Source organism: Struthio camelus, chromosome 4 (genome assembly GCF_040807025.1).
Source record: "Struthio camelus isolate bStrCam1 chromosome 4, bStrCam1.hap1, whole genome shotgun sequence".
Lineage (NCBI taxonomy): Eukaryota > Metazoa > Chordata > Aves > Struthioniformes > Struthionidae > Struthio > Struthio camelus.
Genome location: NC_090945.1, coordinates 26313999 through 26329848, shown reverse-complemented (window position 1 = coordinate 26329848; position 15850 = coordinate 26313999). Strand labels below are relative to the sequence as shown.

Sequence of the window (15850 nt, the reverse complement as noted above, 5' to 3'; positions counted from 1 at the left end):
CGGCCGGGACGCCCCTTTTGGGGAGCACGCGGGGATTTCTGCGGGCCCTGAATATTCGAGACCCCCCCAGTCTCTGCCCCTATTCACGTCTACGCTCCGCTTTTTCCGGGCTGGACTTCATTGCTCCCAGACTTTACTCTTTTGCCCAGGCCCCTAATTCCTGCCCCCACCACCCGCCAGCTCCACCGCTAGGCTGGCCCTTCTCCATCCTGCAGAAACGCTAGCAGCCTGCAGCTGATGCTTCTCTTCAGATGGCTTGCAAACACTAAAAAGAAGAGAGCCGTACCTGCGCGGTATCCCATGGTAACCTCTCCTCGCGCGAGCGGCTGCCAGCCGCGGCCGCTGGCTCTTTGTTTGGCGCTTGGCTTGCTCCCCAAGGCGGGCTTTCGTCCCGCCTTGCAGCGGGCGCCCAGACGGCACCAAATACGGGCAGTTAAGCGAAAGCTGTGCGAAGGGTTCAGCTTTCAACGTGCTGCCCCGGTATTAATCATTTACCGATAGTCCTGAGGAGGTAAGAAGGGAGGTGGGAAGGTAACCAGCTAACACATGCAAACTCCGGGAGGTTATCGGCTCAGAGGCACACGGTGCAAAGGGGCTCCGTGTTTGGAGGGGGCTCTTCCCGGCCCCCCGGGTGCTGCCGGAGGAGGCGCGAGGCGGACGGGGCCGGGGACGCTCAGCCCAACCTGCTGCCGCAGGACGAAGGCGTTTCCCACCAGGCGTTTTAGGTTCCCGTTGCTGCCGGTTTCGGAGGTAGCGCAACCCTTGAATTGGGACAAAAATATCAGTGAGTTTAAGTAGATGGAAATGCGCAAAGCACCTGCTGCCAGAGGGCTCCAAGACCGAACCCTGCCCTCCTCACAGCAGCCAAACCTGCTCCAAGTAAGACTTACAGATTCTGGCCCGTACCAAAACTCTCACTGAAAAGGCACAATTTGTTGCCCAAGAGCTCTGCGGTAGGAGACCTGTATAAGGGAAGCGGCATCGCTGGGAGACGTGATGTTGCATCTACCAGAAAAACATTGCATTTCAATTGCCGCAGTGGCAAAAGAGAAATTATGAACTTGCTTTTGACGTGAGGAGTGGGGGTCTCACCAAAATTTAGAGAGAAGCAGTACTAACTGCATCATCTACAAATTCTTAAACTGCAAACTTCTAGGCTAAAAACGTCTTTCCCGACTAGAGAGCACGTACGTGTGCGCATACATACACACCCACTCAATAATCTACTATAGACACCTGTAGTTTAAATTATAAACTGTCTTTGCAGTCTACCACAGACGCATGTGCCCGGGTGAACACATGCGCTCTCTGCCTCCACCTGGCAGAGGCACCTTTGCCGTTCAGCAAGGGCCGACCCAGGGGAATCTCGCAGACGCCCTGAGCTGCTGAAAGCACCCGTCTCAGCAAACAGTTATGCTGTCTGCTCTTTCCCCTTAATGTAATTAGAAGGGATTAATACGGGTGACTAGATGTGAAAAAGGCAAACGCACCTCACTATCCCTGTCCCACCCAGACCTACTCATTTGCGAGTCCTGCCCTTTTCAGAAACCTGACACTCTCCCGAGCTCCCTCAGGTTGAGCACCCATTTTATTTTGTTTTTTGTTCCTTCGAAACTAAGAAGGCCTCACAAAATGAGTGACAATCAACTAAAACGGTCAAAAACGCAGGAAACTTGTCACAATAATGGACAAAGTCTCTGACATCCTTCCAGAGAGAGAAAAGGGTGGGCTTTTCACAGGCTCATGGCGACTTTAATAGCCAGGTCGCGTGACTTTTGGAAACCCCTGATGTTAAAAGTCCTTGAAGTACTGCATAATTAATAAGATTATAATTCTTTTTGTGCCACATCTTGTATGTTAGGTCTTCATTTGTAAACACCAAAACTCTGCTCCCTTGATGGACTGTCAGCAACAAGGCAGTCATCTCTGGGCTAACCACTTGTGTCGTACGTTAATCAAAGTAACAGCACATATGACATAAAACTGTGATCCACAGATGAGGTTGGACTACGCTAATCATCTCGCCTGACCTCTTGTACAAGGCGGCCCTGCGGTAACCAGCAAGCAATTCCTGCAGCAAGCCACAACTTGCCTTTTAGACAAAAGCTTGGCAGAAAGGTTCTGCCTCTGCCCCTACCAAATTGCTCCACAATAAAACATAATGCCACTCACGCTTAAAAATGAGAAGCTTTTGGACTGAACTTGTCCAGCTTTAGCCTCTATCCACTGGGTTTCGTTTTGCCTTTGTTTGCTAGATTAAAGAATCAGCAACTACTAAAAACGTTTGCCTTTGGAGATACTTGAGGGCTGTGATCTTAACCTTTCCTTTCTTAAAATAAATAGACTGAACTTCTTTAAAAGTCTCTGAGGGATACAAGTTTTCCTGACCTCTGATCGCACGGGAAGCTCCTCTCTGAACCCTTCCCAATTTGTCAGCATCGTTGGACGTGCCCACTCCAAGAGAGTGCTGGGTTCCCGTAATTACTTGGAAAGTCCCAGCTTTCCTATGTATTTCCCATGAGAGTTTTATTCCCTTTAATTTGACTTCACATTTATGTATTTTTATCACATTTAAGACATTTTAAATACTTTTGAGGCTTGGCTTTACTAGGCTGCCATTTCTATGAAACAGACACATTTTCCATCCGAGTCACTCCACAGTTTACAACTAGTCATATTTTTTCAACGTGTATTTTAATATTCCAGGTTTAATCCACTCCCCGGCATCCCAGAAACAGTAATGTAAATACTGCCCCCTTCTTCATGAGTGACGATGTGGCCTGTCACTATACGAGTGCGCATAGCCCAGTGAGCGGCAATAGCCTGGTGAATGCTACAGATCGTCCACCGTTGTTGTCTTGCTCTCAACACCCAAGCGGTTACCCAGACTTTATTTTCTGTAAGTTCCCCAACTGCGATGCTGCTGTAGGACTGCAATTGCCTCCTGAGGCATTTTAAAAACATGCATGATTGTTATGGCATTGTGGAAACGTGGGTCTGAAAGGGATTGCTGGTGATCTGCCGGTCCAGCCTTACGCTGTGGTGGGAGACGTACCCCCTCGTCCAGCCTGCCCTCCTGAACCTCCAACGCTGTATCTTCTCCACGTAACTTGTTTCAGCGATATAGTAGGAAACTATTTTCTTGGCATGGTACCACCTATATGTATCTTGTTCCCAGTTACTCCAGTTTTTTATTGTTTTATTTCCCATGGCTGTGAAGGACAGTCAATTAGCATCGTTTTAACAAAACTTAATACATAGTAGATGACTTCCCATGTCCTCAGATCCTCTAGCCTTTCAAAATCCAGATTCAGCGATCCCAAATTCTTTCCCTTCTCTGGGGAAAAACATGCTCTAAATTATCATTCCTGCTGATCATCTTTTAACTCTCTCCCTCCCTCTCTCTCTCGTCTACACATTACTGAAAGTGTGGACCTCCAGCTGAAAGCATTTCTCCATCTGAAGCTTCACCACACCGTGAACGATATAGAATAATTCCTCTTGCTTTAAAAAAATCCTGGTGGTAAATATATCGCAGAACGCCATTTGCCTTTTAACAACATTATCGTGTTGCTGGCTTCGGTGCAGTATCCACCACTACCTTCAGATCCTTTTCTGCGGCACGTTCTCTAGCTCCAAGTACCTCTTTTCATTTTTGTCATTAGATTTGTTCTCCAAGCGTAGAACTTGTCCTGTACCTTTACTGATAACTTCAGACCTCATTTTTACAATATCAAGAGCATTTACACCATTAATCTTTTGCTCCAAAACGCTTGCAGCTCTTCCCAGTCGGCCGTCACCTCCGGATTTTATAAGCGCGCTCCCGGCGGCACGAGCCAAGGCTCGACTGCAGTAGGAAGCAGCCAGATGGGGGCCCTCACAAACAGCTCCTGCAGCCTCCTCCCGGAGCGACCGTGATCCGTGTGCCATGACTGATCCTTGCAGGTGGGTTCATGCTTTTAATGAGCGGCACACGCCACTTTACGCGACTTCACTGAGACCGCGTTCCCGATTTCTTATCAGAAATCAGGTCCAGCGGGCCATATCCACCGGGCTGCAATAACCTGAAACGTGACAGTGCCTCTGTTCTTCTCCTCTTTTATCTTTCTCCAGACTCCTGCAATACATTTTCCTCTTGCTTCTTCCTGAACTTCAGCCGAAGAACACCCTTTCCTGAGATTTGCTGCAAAATTTAATTGCTTTTTCCTTTGCTTAGTTTTCCTAAATAAGCTGTGCCCTTCTCCACCCGTGTTTCCAATCTGTGATTTGTCCCTCTGAGCCTCTGCAGTGCCAAATAAATTGTACTTTTGCTTGTATGCTGAGATTCCAAATACTTCCTGTTTATTTTCTGTACTTCTGGCATGATATCTGAAGGAATTAAAAACAAATCTGTTTATCTTCACTAAATCCCTTCGCTGATAAGGGCATTAGTGGTCTTATTTAAGAATGGGAAAGCAAGGCAAAGGGGGACTGGATGTAAAATTGTCATAAAGCAGATCCCTAATTTGAGATGCCCTGAAAGCATTCAGCAGCTGAATTTTCTGAACATGCTGAACAACTGTCCTCTAAAACTCAGGCCCTTGAAGCTAACTTCAGGTTAGGTATCTCCAAACTGTGGCACCCCCACGTCCTAGGCACCGTAGAAAGTTCAGGATGCCAGCTGTCACACGGGCACAGAGCTCGTCCACAGCTTTTTGCTGATGGAAGGAAAATACGTTGCAATCAGAGTCTGCAGCCACAGACCGTCTCCCTCCCTCATAGCCATCGCTTTTTAGTATATCTTCTAATTTTTCACAAAGAGGGAATTAGTAAACTGTAGATTGTCCCAGCCGCTGCAAGGTTACTTTTTTTCCCCCTACTTTTTATCAGGTTCATAAAATCATTTTCGCCTCGTCTTTCAACACCCCATTAAGCGAAGGAGAAGACCGGGCAGGCTGTCACCGCCGAGCCACAGCGCAGCTATTTTTCATTTTGACAGCCGGCGGCGTTTCACCTCGGAGGCTCTACCTGTGCGGCAGGGCGCCGGGCCCGGGTCCGGGGCTCGCTGCAGACCGCAGTTTCACACGGGGGTTTTCAGCCTGCACGCGGAAGAGAGCCAGCAATAGCGAAAACGGCGTCAGTGAGGCTGGAGACCAGCTGGGCGGCCGGGGCCACCACCCTCTTGCCGAACAAGGAATACCTTCCCGAACAGCCCCGTATTCGTCTCTCTTCTGGGAGATTTATCTGCTACGTGTTTCCCTGCTCCTCCCTAAAAAGCCCTGCGACCCCCCTCGGTTCCCGCGGGCAAGGGGGGCCTCCCTGCCCTTGGCCCACTGCGGTGGCTTAAACTCATGCAAATCCCCCCCCGGTGCCTCCCTCGGTATCGCTACTTTTATCATCGTCACGGAAAGGCATATTTCACTGCGTGCCCTTGCGCATCTGCTCGCCAGCTGTGAGCACCTATGGCCACGTCACACTTCTCAGGCGTTTTCCACCTATGTTCCAGGCTTTTTCAGTCTGTATTTCCACACTCGCTCTCAAAAGTCTTGAATTCACCAGGGCAGGGAAGGCAGGTTGTTTATTGCTTTTAATCGAAAAGCTTAAGCTGTTTCCTCTTAGGCAGCCTTTAACACAGCTGCCGGCACCAGACCCCTGCTTGGCCCCCGGAGAGCTGGAAGAGGGGACGGGACAGGAGGCAGCATCGTGCGGAGAGGTTACGAGTGGGACCGAAAAACACCTAGCAGAGCAGGGGAGACAACAAAAGGCGAAGACCTGGCCTCCAGGGAGCTAACACTGGCGCGCTGGCTGGTTTCAGTGGGATCAGGCTGGACTTAGGGGGACGGATACTGTTTCCTTGAGAGAGGCTCCTTCTGCCCCAGGTCTCCAGGACACCTGCGCGGGGTTGGCAGATCTGACACGGGACTTGCAGCAAACCCGCGCTCTCCTGGCACCACAAAAATCCCAGACCTCTATTCACACGGTCACATGTCATCCGCACAGACACGTCACCCACGTCACCCACGCGTGCGCACGCCTGACGCAGGTCCATACGTCCTCTTTTACAGACAGGGATGTTCCTACAGACCCAAGATGTTAGGAGAGCTCGTGCGTTTGGCGGGGACACCGCTGGGAAGCAGCACGCTTTGGACGGCACTGCTGGCACTGAGAAAAATCCTTCTCCAGATCCCTTCCAGAGTGTCACTAGGAACGAGCTACCCCAGCTTCGAATAAGCCATGCTGGAGGGGATAATGCATACCCGTGGTTAATGACATTTTCTTCCTAGTAGGTACACATGCCGGGCGGGCTCACCGTTGAATTACGGAGTCAAAGTTACAAATGAGTTCACGGCACAGCGGACCACATTCTCCACTCCATTACCTTCCACGGATTACCAAAGGGTTACGTCTGAATTTCCTGCGAGAGCCTGAAGGAAGGGAAAGAGCACGCCCCAAGTTTAGACAAAGATACCGTCTCTCTCGGTGTCTGCGTTGACCGAGATTTTCGTTTAGTCCATTACTGGAGAACAGCAACACAGACATCCTCTAATTCCCGAGCTGGGTCTGGTGGCCACAACCAGGGACATCACAGGGCTACGCCAGCGGTGCGTTTTCCCGCGCCCTTTCCCACGGCATTTCGGCAGAGCTCCCCATGGCAGGAGGCACACACCACTGTTACCAGAGAACAGGCTACAGCTGAGGAGCCCTGCCTGGTTATTCCTCCTTTTTTTTTTCCAGCTCCTCAGATGAAAGTAGACATTTTCTTAACTATAATGTGGTGACTTGTCTTTTGTATGTCCACATCTTTCAAGAGAGCTTTTCTATAGCTTTTTAAAGAAGGGAGGAAGGGGGACCATACTTTAAATCCTCATATTCAAAAGGAAAAAAAAAAAAAAAAAGACCAAACAAATAGCTCCTTCCCCAAGCTGTGAACCACGAGGACTGCCAGGTCGTGCCAGACCTGGACTGCTTTCCCTCGAGGAGTTGATTCCCTGCCTAAAACAGCAGTAGGTGTGCAAGAAAAAAAAAAAATCAAAGCAAGCTGACAGCTCAGCTAGGACCACAGATGAACCGCTTTGCCAGTGAAGGAAATCAAAAGCGACAAGGACAGCTATAACATTCATCTTACCGATAGGTGGTCTCTAGATTAGTAGACCCACCCTAAGGACATCACTAGTATACGTGTGTTCACGTTGCTTTAAAACACCGCTCAGCTGTTAAACTCACACTGTAAAGCATTTAACTTTGCACATAGCTTTTATTTATGGGGCAAAACTGCTTTGCGCAGAATTCAGCTCAAGATAATTGTGCCTGCATTAAGATAACGAACAAATGCGACATGATCGCTTCTGCCAGGCAGCTGAAAGTTTCCAAAGGCCAGAGGAGACGGCAACCAACCTCTCTGTTTGGGCTTGTCATCTGGACTGCCCTGGGAGAGAGGAAACCAGCAAAGTCCCACTGAGCTCGTTAAACAGACAAATGGTGATTAAAAATTAAAAGGTAAAGCTCTTCATAAATCATACCGCCGCTCCACTCCCTGTCTTTCCCAGCTCCTGCCTTTCCTTGCGCTCTGCTCTTAAGCAAACCAGGCAAACCCCAAAGACTGCCCTGCGTGCTCCTCCAAACCCCCTCGCAGACGCACAGCTGAGACTCTGGCTAAATGCCGGTCTCCGCGGTGCTGTAGCCCGGGTCTCCGTGTCTCGTCCATCCATTTTGGCTGTTTCGTCAGCCTCTGCTGTTTCTTCCCGCGCACTTCTCCCTTCACAAGACTTTCTCAGGAACTGGGAAAATCAAAATCTGCCAGGAAATCACGGGCTGGGTTACAAAAAGCAGCAAATTGCACGGGCTTTTCAAAGGAAACAGCAAGATCTTTTCTGTCCTCCTTGTGAGGAGAAATGCATAAAATGACCAAACTCCTGAAATCTGAAGTTATGTTCTTACATATGTATATATTAGAATATATCCACATACAAGTGACCTGTACTGATTCTCTGGGATTGTTATTAGTGATAGCAGTGGATGCTAAGCTTACCTGAAATAAAGCCACCTTTCATTGGCACCTAGCTATAGACACAGGGAGCCTATCTTGAGCCACCTAATTTGAAAATGTGGTTGCATGAGATAAGAGCTCAGTCACCCTTTCATCTTCCATTCCTGTTTTCCGAGGAAGCCTGAGTCACTTTCCAAAGAGAAAACATGAAGAGCATCTCTCAAGCAAACGCACCTTTAGCAATTTAGCCCTTCATGGTTTTCCTTTAAATTGTAATTGACCAAAAGTCAAATTCAGAGACATAGGACAGAACGACCCCTGAAACCAAAATGCTATTCTAGTTACGACAGCTACTGGTAAAGAAGAGGAGAAGGAAGGCCCTAGGAGCAGTGTTACATTGGCCAGAGCTTGCATTCAGCATGAACGTTATTGATGGGTATATTCGAAAGCAAAATGCCAAAGACCTCCCATTGAAATGTCCCTTGCTCCTCTTGCGTATCTCCAGCTCCTTCTCACACGATCTGTTTTTGCAGCTACTAAGGGCTAATATGCAAGAGGTGCTGCATTATCGCGATCTGTAGAGATCAGGTAATGCCTGGAAAATCAAAGGCCACAGAGGAGACTTCAGGGCCTCATCAGAGTATCTGATAAAAGCTGCCCACGCAGCCGTCGTGAAGGAGCCACGCAGCGATCGCTGGCGGTAAACGCAGTGCAACGCCGGGCAATGCAGAAGGCCTTGTGAAAAGCACACCACGCTTACACCAACCAGCACAGGGGGCGAAGGCTACAGCAAAGCTGTTGAGGGCTTTGAAGGTGAGCAGAAAGCCAAACGTCAACACAGAAGGGGGAAAACACAGATTCGCTAAGGGGAACATGGTGATTATGGCACTGACGAAGCTGCATCTGGCAATAACGTTTTAAACGATGGGTTACATTCTTCAGATTACGTACGGTTGTAGGTCGCTGCTTCTGCTCAGGCCACCTGGTTCCTCAGCCATTCATGCCTCAGTAAAGTGCTCATAGTTCAGGGTTGTTACCAGCTTCTAATTCCTCTAGAAATCACAGAATCCATCGCTACGACCACAAAACGTTCCAGCAGCCCAGAAAGGCGGCAAGACTGGCACGGCTGGTCCTTACAGGCCTTGACGTGGGAGGGCTGGGGGCGCTGAGGAGAGGTAGCCCGGCTCTCTGCCTCCGGTAGCTCCGGATGCCCAGGCTCGGGTTTTCCAGTCGTAAAGCCTCGACTCATCAGCAGATGACAGTTGCCTTCAGAACCAGCCTCACATACGTACTACAGGACTGCGTAAAGCCCTGCACAATATATAGAGAGCGCTGTATGTATACACAGCTAAAACACCGTGTTTGCCTGTCATATGACCTTGGCTTACCCATAACTCACTCAGCGCAGAAAAACAGAAGCAAAGACTTGAAAAGTCAAACTCTTTGCCGCTCTTCTCCATCCCCAAGAAGCACACGTGTCCTAGCAGTGGGACCGCTGTACTCCACAGATAACACACCACAACTTCGATTTTGTCCAAGCAGGGATACCAGCCTTTCAGCACCTTTTCCCCCAAACTCCACACTGACCTACCACAAACAGACCATGCCTCCCCCGCATTTCCTCTTCACTATCTTTTCTGCACAGTCCTGGAAAATCACCCTCCTGTTCAAGGAAGGAATGCCAAGACATGACAAATAGCAACCTCTAATGAATGCAGGAAAAAAATAAAGCAACTTCCTGTCGTGTCCCAGCCCCAGGTCACCTCAAAACCAGCAGCTCCTCCGGCCGGGCCGTGAACACCCTGCTCTTCTGCGACAGCTGCAACCTCTTCATGCTGACACCGCAGCTTCGAGGCTCCCGTGGGGTGGGGGATCTTCAGCAAATGGCCAAACAGGTGCCTCAGAAAGCCCTGCAGAAAGCAAAAAATCAAAGCAAAATAATGGTTCACAGAACCGGCCCTGTTGCCTTTGCTGCCAGCACTGTAACACCTCGACTCTACAGGTCTTCTGGCAGATGTCACTACAATCTGGACACGGCCTTATAAAAAATCAGCAGCCCTCGGTGGAAGAGAGAGACGCATACACACACGGGGAAAGGACACTAGAGATGTAGACCTGTCTTGTTGAATTTGCCAGTCTTCTAGACTCCCGGGGGGTACCGGAGGGGGTGGAATGGGCTATCTAGCAAATTTGTTTCCCCTGACCTCACATAGCTGTTCATCACAGAGGAAAGAAAACATGACTAAAACAATATGAAGAGTTGCAGGCTCCATACAAACAGTTTAATTACAGCTTTGAACTTGTTCTTGCACAGAAATTTTAAGCAAGAGTTGATTTTGGCCCAGCACGCTACACAAAGCATGTAGTTAACCTAAATCCTCTTATTCTGCAGGGAGGTGTAAAGCATGAAGAAGTATTTGCCCCGTGTGTCTTTCTGCATGTTTTACAAACAGGTTTGAGGGCCCCAAACACATTACATGACTTCCCGAAGTAAGAGGCAGGTTTGCTCAGAGTTAGGGGGAGGCTCGGGCTGCAGCAGCGGGTGCCCTGGACGCCTCCCGGCCGTCCTGATGCCGTTCTCTGTGCTCCCGCACCCCCGCGCCCAGAACGACAGAGCCTGCTCTCCCGCTAGCAAGGCGCGAGGCTGGTGTTTCTGAAACTCTTCACCTAGTCAGTATGTGCAGCCTTACCCATCACACCTTCCAGCCTTGCGTTTAACTGCAGTGTAATTTGGGGCGAACAAGAAACACGGTTCCAGACGCAAGTTGCAATTGCCCCCCCGGGTGTCTGTCCTGAAGTCACACCAGGTGAGGATTAGGCCTCTGAACTTCCTCGCTGTTAATCCTCTGCTCAGAAAGTCAGATGAAAGCAGACTGTCCTGCTCCCTGCAGGTAACGGGACATTGCGCCTCCAAAGGAGAAGCAGCTCTTCCGAGCTACGATAGCAGAAGACACAGGTAACCTGGAGCGGGGAGGAGCCGTAGGGTGCTCGACTCCATGCGTTTAATGAGTGGAAACGGCTTTTTTTTCTTCTTGCTTACAGATGCAAAGACCAGCGGAGAAGGAAAAAGGCGAGCCTGGATGGACCTAGAAACAGCTCCGAAACAGCTTTTGAGCTAAGCGCATTTCAACGCGTGTCAAGACCCAGTGAAGTTGCACGTCCTCCCAAGCAGGTGCCTGGCTTGAAAAACACGGGCAACTGCAGGCGCGGGCCGTCCGGCTCGCGACGCGGCAGCGTCACGAGGGGGCTTCCTTCTCCTTGGCCCTCTCTGTCAGCCGGCTTTCTCGAGGCCCCCGCCGCTCCTGCTGAGCTGGACGTGCCCCGCCAGAGGCGGCCGTCAGCAGGCAGGAGGCACAGGCAGGTCTGGCATCCTGCAGGACAGCTGCTGGCGTGCTGTACGAAGGTCGCCCGTCCTATCACGCAAACACGTGGGGTATGCTCTCCTCCCTTGCTTTTCAGCGCGGGGCTGCCCTGTGCCGCGCTTTAGGATTTCAAGCTGTTCCCCTTTTTTTTCCCCTCTTTGCTTTCCCCCTCCCCCAAACTATTTTTGGGTGAGGGCTTTTTTAAAGTCCCACTCATCGCTACGGTATCGCAGCGGCTAAGCTCAGGCAATTTTTTTCCCCCCGCTTGACAGGTAGAGACCTCGGCAAGACAAAACGGGTCAAATTTTCTCCTCCGACGAACACACTGAAGTCAACCGAGCTACGCCAGGAGAGAAACTAGACCCACCGCTCTCTCGTTCGGCCGCTAAGAGATACGGGGAGACGCGCCTCGTAAAGCAAGCTGCCTTTGACGGAGGCACGCGCGACAGAAAGCAGCCGATTGGGGAGGCAAAAGACCCTGCGGTCTGTCAAAACGTGGCAGGACGGCAACAGGGCCGGGGGTCAGCTGGGAGGCTTGCAGGTCAGGATCGCCCAGGGCTGCACCCGCGGGCGCTCCTGCCATCCCGGCGCCCGCTCGCCGGGGCAAGGAGGCGCCGCCGTTCCAGCGGGGCTGCTCCCGCTTTTATCAAGCCTGCGGATTAGGGCAGGAAAGTTAAAAAAAAAGAAAATGAAGAAAGAAAAAGGAGGACGGAAAGAAAGAAAAGAAGAGGGAAGCTAGCCACACCTATGACAGGAAGCATTTCAAAAATGCACGCTTCTCCTGCGCTCGTACTTGCAAGGCAGATACGCACGAGTCGCCTCTCGCTCATCTTAAGCCCAGGAGCACAGAAGGGACAAGACTCCCGACGCAGTGCAAAAACCCTGCTTGCACGGGTGGGGTTTTTTTTTTTCTCCTTCTTCTTTTAAAGACCCGGTTGCAGCCAGGTCTGCAGTCGCTTGCCTGCGCGCGGGGAAGAGCGGGGTCAGCGGCAGCGGCTCAGCCCCGGCCGGGGGGGAGGAAGGGGGTCACCTCACCCAGCGAAACGCAGGTGCTAGGGAGAAACGCCCGGCTGACCCCGGCGACGCTGCGTCCTCCTTGGGCAAACTACGCAGGCTACAAAACACCGGGGTGTCGCTGCTGGCGGTGCACGAGCGGCTTAGCGGCGCTGAGCTCGGGGTCGCACGTGCTCCCTCTCTGCAACGGCAAATGGACTTGCCGCACGAGAGGAAAAAAGCAACGCTAGGCGCGAATAAATATGCAGACTTGAAACAGATTGAAATACGGATTAAAGCCCGTTGGAAACGAAGCAAGCGCTGCGAAAGCACACACGCACCCACAAAACTATGGCAAAACTGAGACAGACTTTGACTCTTCGTTGTGCAAATCGTTCTCCAGAAGGAGACGGCGAGACTGCCGCGGAGCTTATCGGCACAGGGTTAAGCGGCGCGAAACGCTGCTGAAGCCGATGCCAGTCAGAAAACGCCACCGTCTGAGGGAAGCAAAGACAAAGATCTTTGTGTGGAAAAACTGCGTTCGGAAACGAATACGGCAGATTTTGCGTCTCGATAAAGCCCTTTTTGCACAGGTCCGCTTTCCCAGGGTAGGGGACAGCTGGGAATTTGGTTTCTCCGAGGCCCGGGCGGAGGAGCGCAGCTGCCTGCAGACCCGCTGCCCCCGCTCCCGGGCACATCCGCGGGCCGGAGCGGGGAAGCGAGCGCGCGCCCCGGGCCGGGGGCGAGCGCCCTGACACCCCCCGGCCGGCCGCGGCGACCGAACCGGCGCAGCCTCGACGCCGCTCTCGCAGGTCCGCGAGCTCCCGTCTGCTTACGGCAGGGGCGAAATTCGGCTTCGGCGGGATGGAGACCAACAGCCCGATTTCGCCCCAGGGCTCAAGCCGTGGCGGGCGCGGAAACGCCTTCTCGGGCCGAGAGCGACACAGGGCGCGTTTCGGGGCGGCGTGGTTGGGCCGGCTGGCCGAGGAGGGGGCGCGAGCCATGCGCCGCAGGTTTGTCAGCGCTGCCGGCCGGCCAGTCGGGCTCCGCTTTGAGTAACCTCGGGAGCCACCGCAGCGCCGGCTGGGACGTCTGCGAACGCGGGACTTCCTTTCGAGGAAAGCTGGGGAGATTTCGCTGTCGATTTTTCTTTTCTGACGGCCAGCCTGCTGCTCCGCGAGCCTTCCCCGCTTCCCCAGCAGCCTGGCGAAGCCCAGGCGAGCGGACCCAGCAAGAAGTTAAAACCTCTGCGCGGGGCGAGAGCAGCCGTGCCGCGCTCCCCCCGCCGCCCCGCCAGGGGTGCGTCCCTACGTGCACCCCGGGCGCCCTGCGCTCCTGGGTGCCCCTGGGGGCTGGCTGCCCTGCACCTCCAGTACTCTGCACCCCTGGGAGTGCCTGGGTGCCCCTGGGTGTCCCTGTGCACCCTGCACCCCTGTGGGTCCCTATGTGCCCCTGGGTGCCCCTATGCACCCTGCACCCCTGGGTGCCCCTGTGCACCCTGCACCCCTGTGGGTCCCTATGTGCCCCTGGGTGCCCCCGTGCACCCTGAACCCCTGGGTGTCCCCCACGTGCCCCGGGGTGCCCTGCATACCTGCACACACGCGGGCGCCTGCGCACAACTCCACCGAGGGTGCAAAAACCGTGCGGGATGGAGGTGGGGTAGGGGGGGGGAGAGGGGCAGGGGGCGAGAGGGAATAGCAGAAAAGGGGGGAAAAAAATTGAGGGGGGGGGAGGAGAGGGAGAAAACTTTAAAAAAAAAAAAAAAGAGCAAAGAGGGGAGCGGGGGTGGGGGGAGGCCGGAAGAAGCCCGAGGCGGGCGGCGCGGCGCGGCGCCCCCGGACCCCCGCGCAGGGGGGCGCTGCACGCGCGCGCGCGCGCGGGGCGGGGCGGGGCAGGGGTGTGGGGGGGGGGCGCGCGCGGGCGCGCGGGGCGGTGTTGGGGGGGGAGGGGGGCGGTGTGGGGAGCGGCGCGCGGGCGGGGCGGGGCGGGCGCCGACGTCAGGGCGCCGCGTGCATACTGATGCGGGGGCCCGGCCGCTTTCGTCAAGGAGCAGAAGGAAGCAAGATGGCGGCCCTGTAGGATTGGGGAGCGCGGCGCCCGGCTGTGCGTGCTGGATGTCGGCAAGGCTGAGGGACGCGGCAGAGGTCAGAGCGAGCCCCCGCCGCCGCCACGCTTCCCCCCCGCACCCCCCGCCGCCGCCCTGCCTCCCCCTTTCCCCCCGCCCGCCCCGACGCCGCTCGGCGGGGGCCGCGCCGCGGCGCCCCAACATGGCTGACTGACAGAGGGAGCCGCCGCGGGGGGGGGGGCGCCCCCCCTCCTCCATCGTCCCCTCCCCGCGGCGGCGGCGGCCTCGCTCGGCGGCGGCTTTGTGCCGCTGCCCGGGGCCGCGGCGGACACAAAGGCGGGCGCTGCCCGGGGGGGAAGAGGGGCGAGGCGGCGGCGGGGGGGGAAGCGGAGCGCGGCCCTGGGGGGGGGGGAGCGCGCACCCCCTTGTGTGTGTGAGTGTGTGTGTTGGGGGGGGTCGTTGCGAGGCCTCCCCCCCCCATCCGTCCCCCGCTTTGGCTCACGCGCGCGTTTCGTCTTTGCCAAACGCTGCCCGCGGCTGCGGGAAGGCAGAGCCGCCGCCGCCGCCGCCGTGAGGGCCCCCGCGGCCGGGCGGGTGACAGGCGGCGGCGGGAGCCCGCGGCTCGGCGGGCGCTACAGTCAGCGGCGGGCAGGCGAGGGTCCGGTAGCCGCCTTTCAGCGAGGGGAGGCTGCTCGGGCTGGCGGTTTGAGCCTCGGGAATTTCGCCGACCCTCCTCCTGCTAAGTGATCTTCCCTTCCAGCGTGTGAGGTGGAAGGGAGAAGTGATGTGGCCGAGCGTGCTTCCATCGAAATGTTGCAACCAAAGATCTCGTCACCAGATCTGTTTTCCGTGATGAGCGGCATGCAAATGTGCAGGCTCTGAGCAGCGATCGGCGCCGGAGAACAGCAGCTCCGAACAGCAGTTCGGCGCTGCTCTGTTTTGTTTTGTTTTCACGTGGGATTTAGGAGTTTCGGGCATGAGGAGACATTGTCCCTAGTGAAAGCAGGTCAGTGGGTGTTGTTTGTCGGCTAATGAGGCCATTCCATTTGCATGTTAATGGCAGGTTGACTTACTGCAGCAGGGGGTGAGTGTAGTAACATGTCTATTCGCTTGTGTATCTGCGTGTGTATTCCACTATGACACTTTCTCTGGAGGTTGTAAAGCGCAAAGCAAGACGTGTTGGTGGACCATGTTTGACAGAGGGATGTTAATGGTCATGAGTCATGTATCAGCTTGAGTCAGAGCCTGAGCTGACTGATTAAAAGGTGGAGAAAACAACACTGTGGTACACGCACTGTCCTTTTTAGAGGTGCCCTCGATGGGGCGGGGTGCCCATGGATTATAAATCATTCTTTCTCTTATCTTTGAGGAGTTGGACAAATTCGCTTAAGTGGTGTGTGATGAACACATTAGCTCCTTTATCAGTAGCCTCAGAAGATGAGCACGTTTCTTTGGTGAGTCCTC

The 15850-nt window shown here is 54.0% G+C and overlaps 2 protein-coding genes across 9 annotated transcripts in view; one reads left to right on the top strand and one right to left on the bottom strand.

The window, feature by feature from the left end:
• LOC138067160 (uncharacterized) overlaps positions 1-14206 on the bottom strand; it is a 249788-nt gene extending 235582 nt beyond the window's left edge. Inside the window, exons 1-4 of one of the 6 annotated variants that reach the window (XR_011140892.1) lie at positions 13913-14202; positions 9730-9876; positions 8918-9277; positions 2690-6404 (exon numbers count right to left, since the gene is read on the bottom strand). Coding sequence is in view for 1 of the 6 variants with exons in the window: in XM_068941979.1 (XP_068798080.1) it covers positions 9730-9876; positions 12663-13325 (810 nt within the window). In the remaining 5 variants the exon portion in view is untranslated. Of the gene's footprint in view, positions 1-2689; positions 6405-8917; positions 9278-9729; positions 9877-10656; positions 13806-13912 lie in introns of those variants that run through there. The other 5 variants (XR_011140887.1, XR_011140894.1, XR_011140889.1 and 2 more) reach the window with 5 other exon arrangements.
• A 96-nt stretch (positions 14207-14302) lies between these two features.
• The window catches only part of TET2 (tet methylcytosine dioxygenase 2), a 76526-nt gene continuing 74978 nt past the window's right edge, over positions 14303-15850 (top strand). Inside the window, exon 1 of one of the 3 annotated variants that reach the window (XM_068941976.1) lies at positions 14303-14465. In XM_068941976.1, coding sequence (XP_068798077.1) covers positions 14436-14465 — 30 coding nt within the window. In that variant the 5' untranslated portion in view covers positions 14303-14435. Of the gene's footprint in view, positions 14466-15011; positions 15393-15765; positions 15841-15850 lie in introns of those variants that run through there. The other 2 variants (XM_068941977.1, XM_068941975.1) reach the window with 2 other exon arrangements.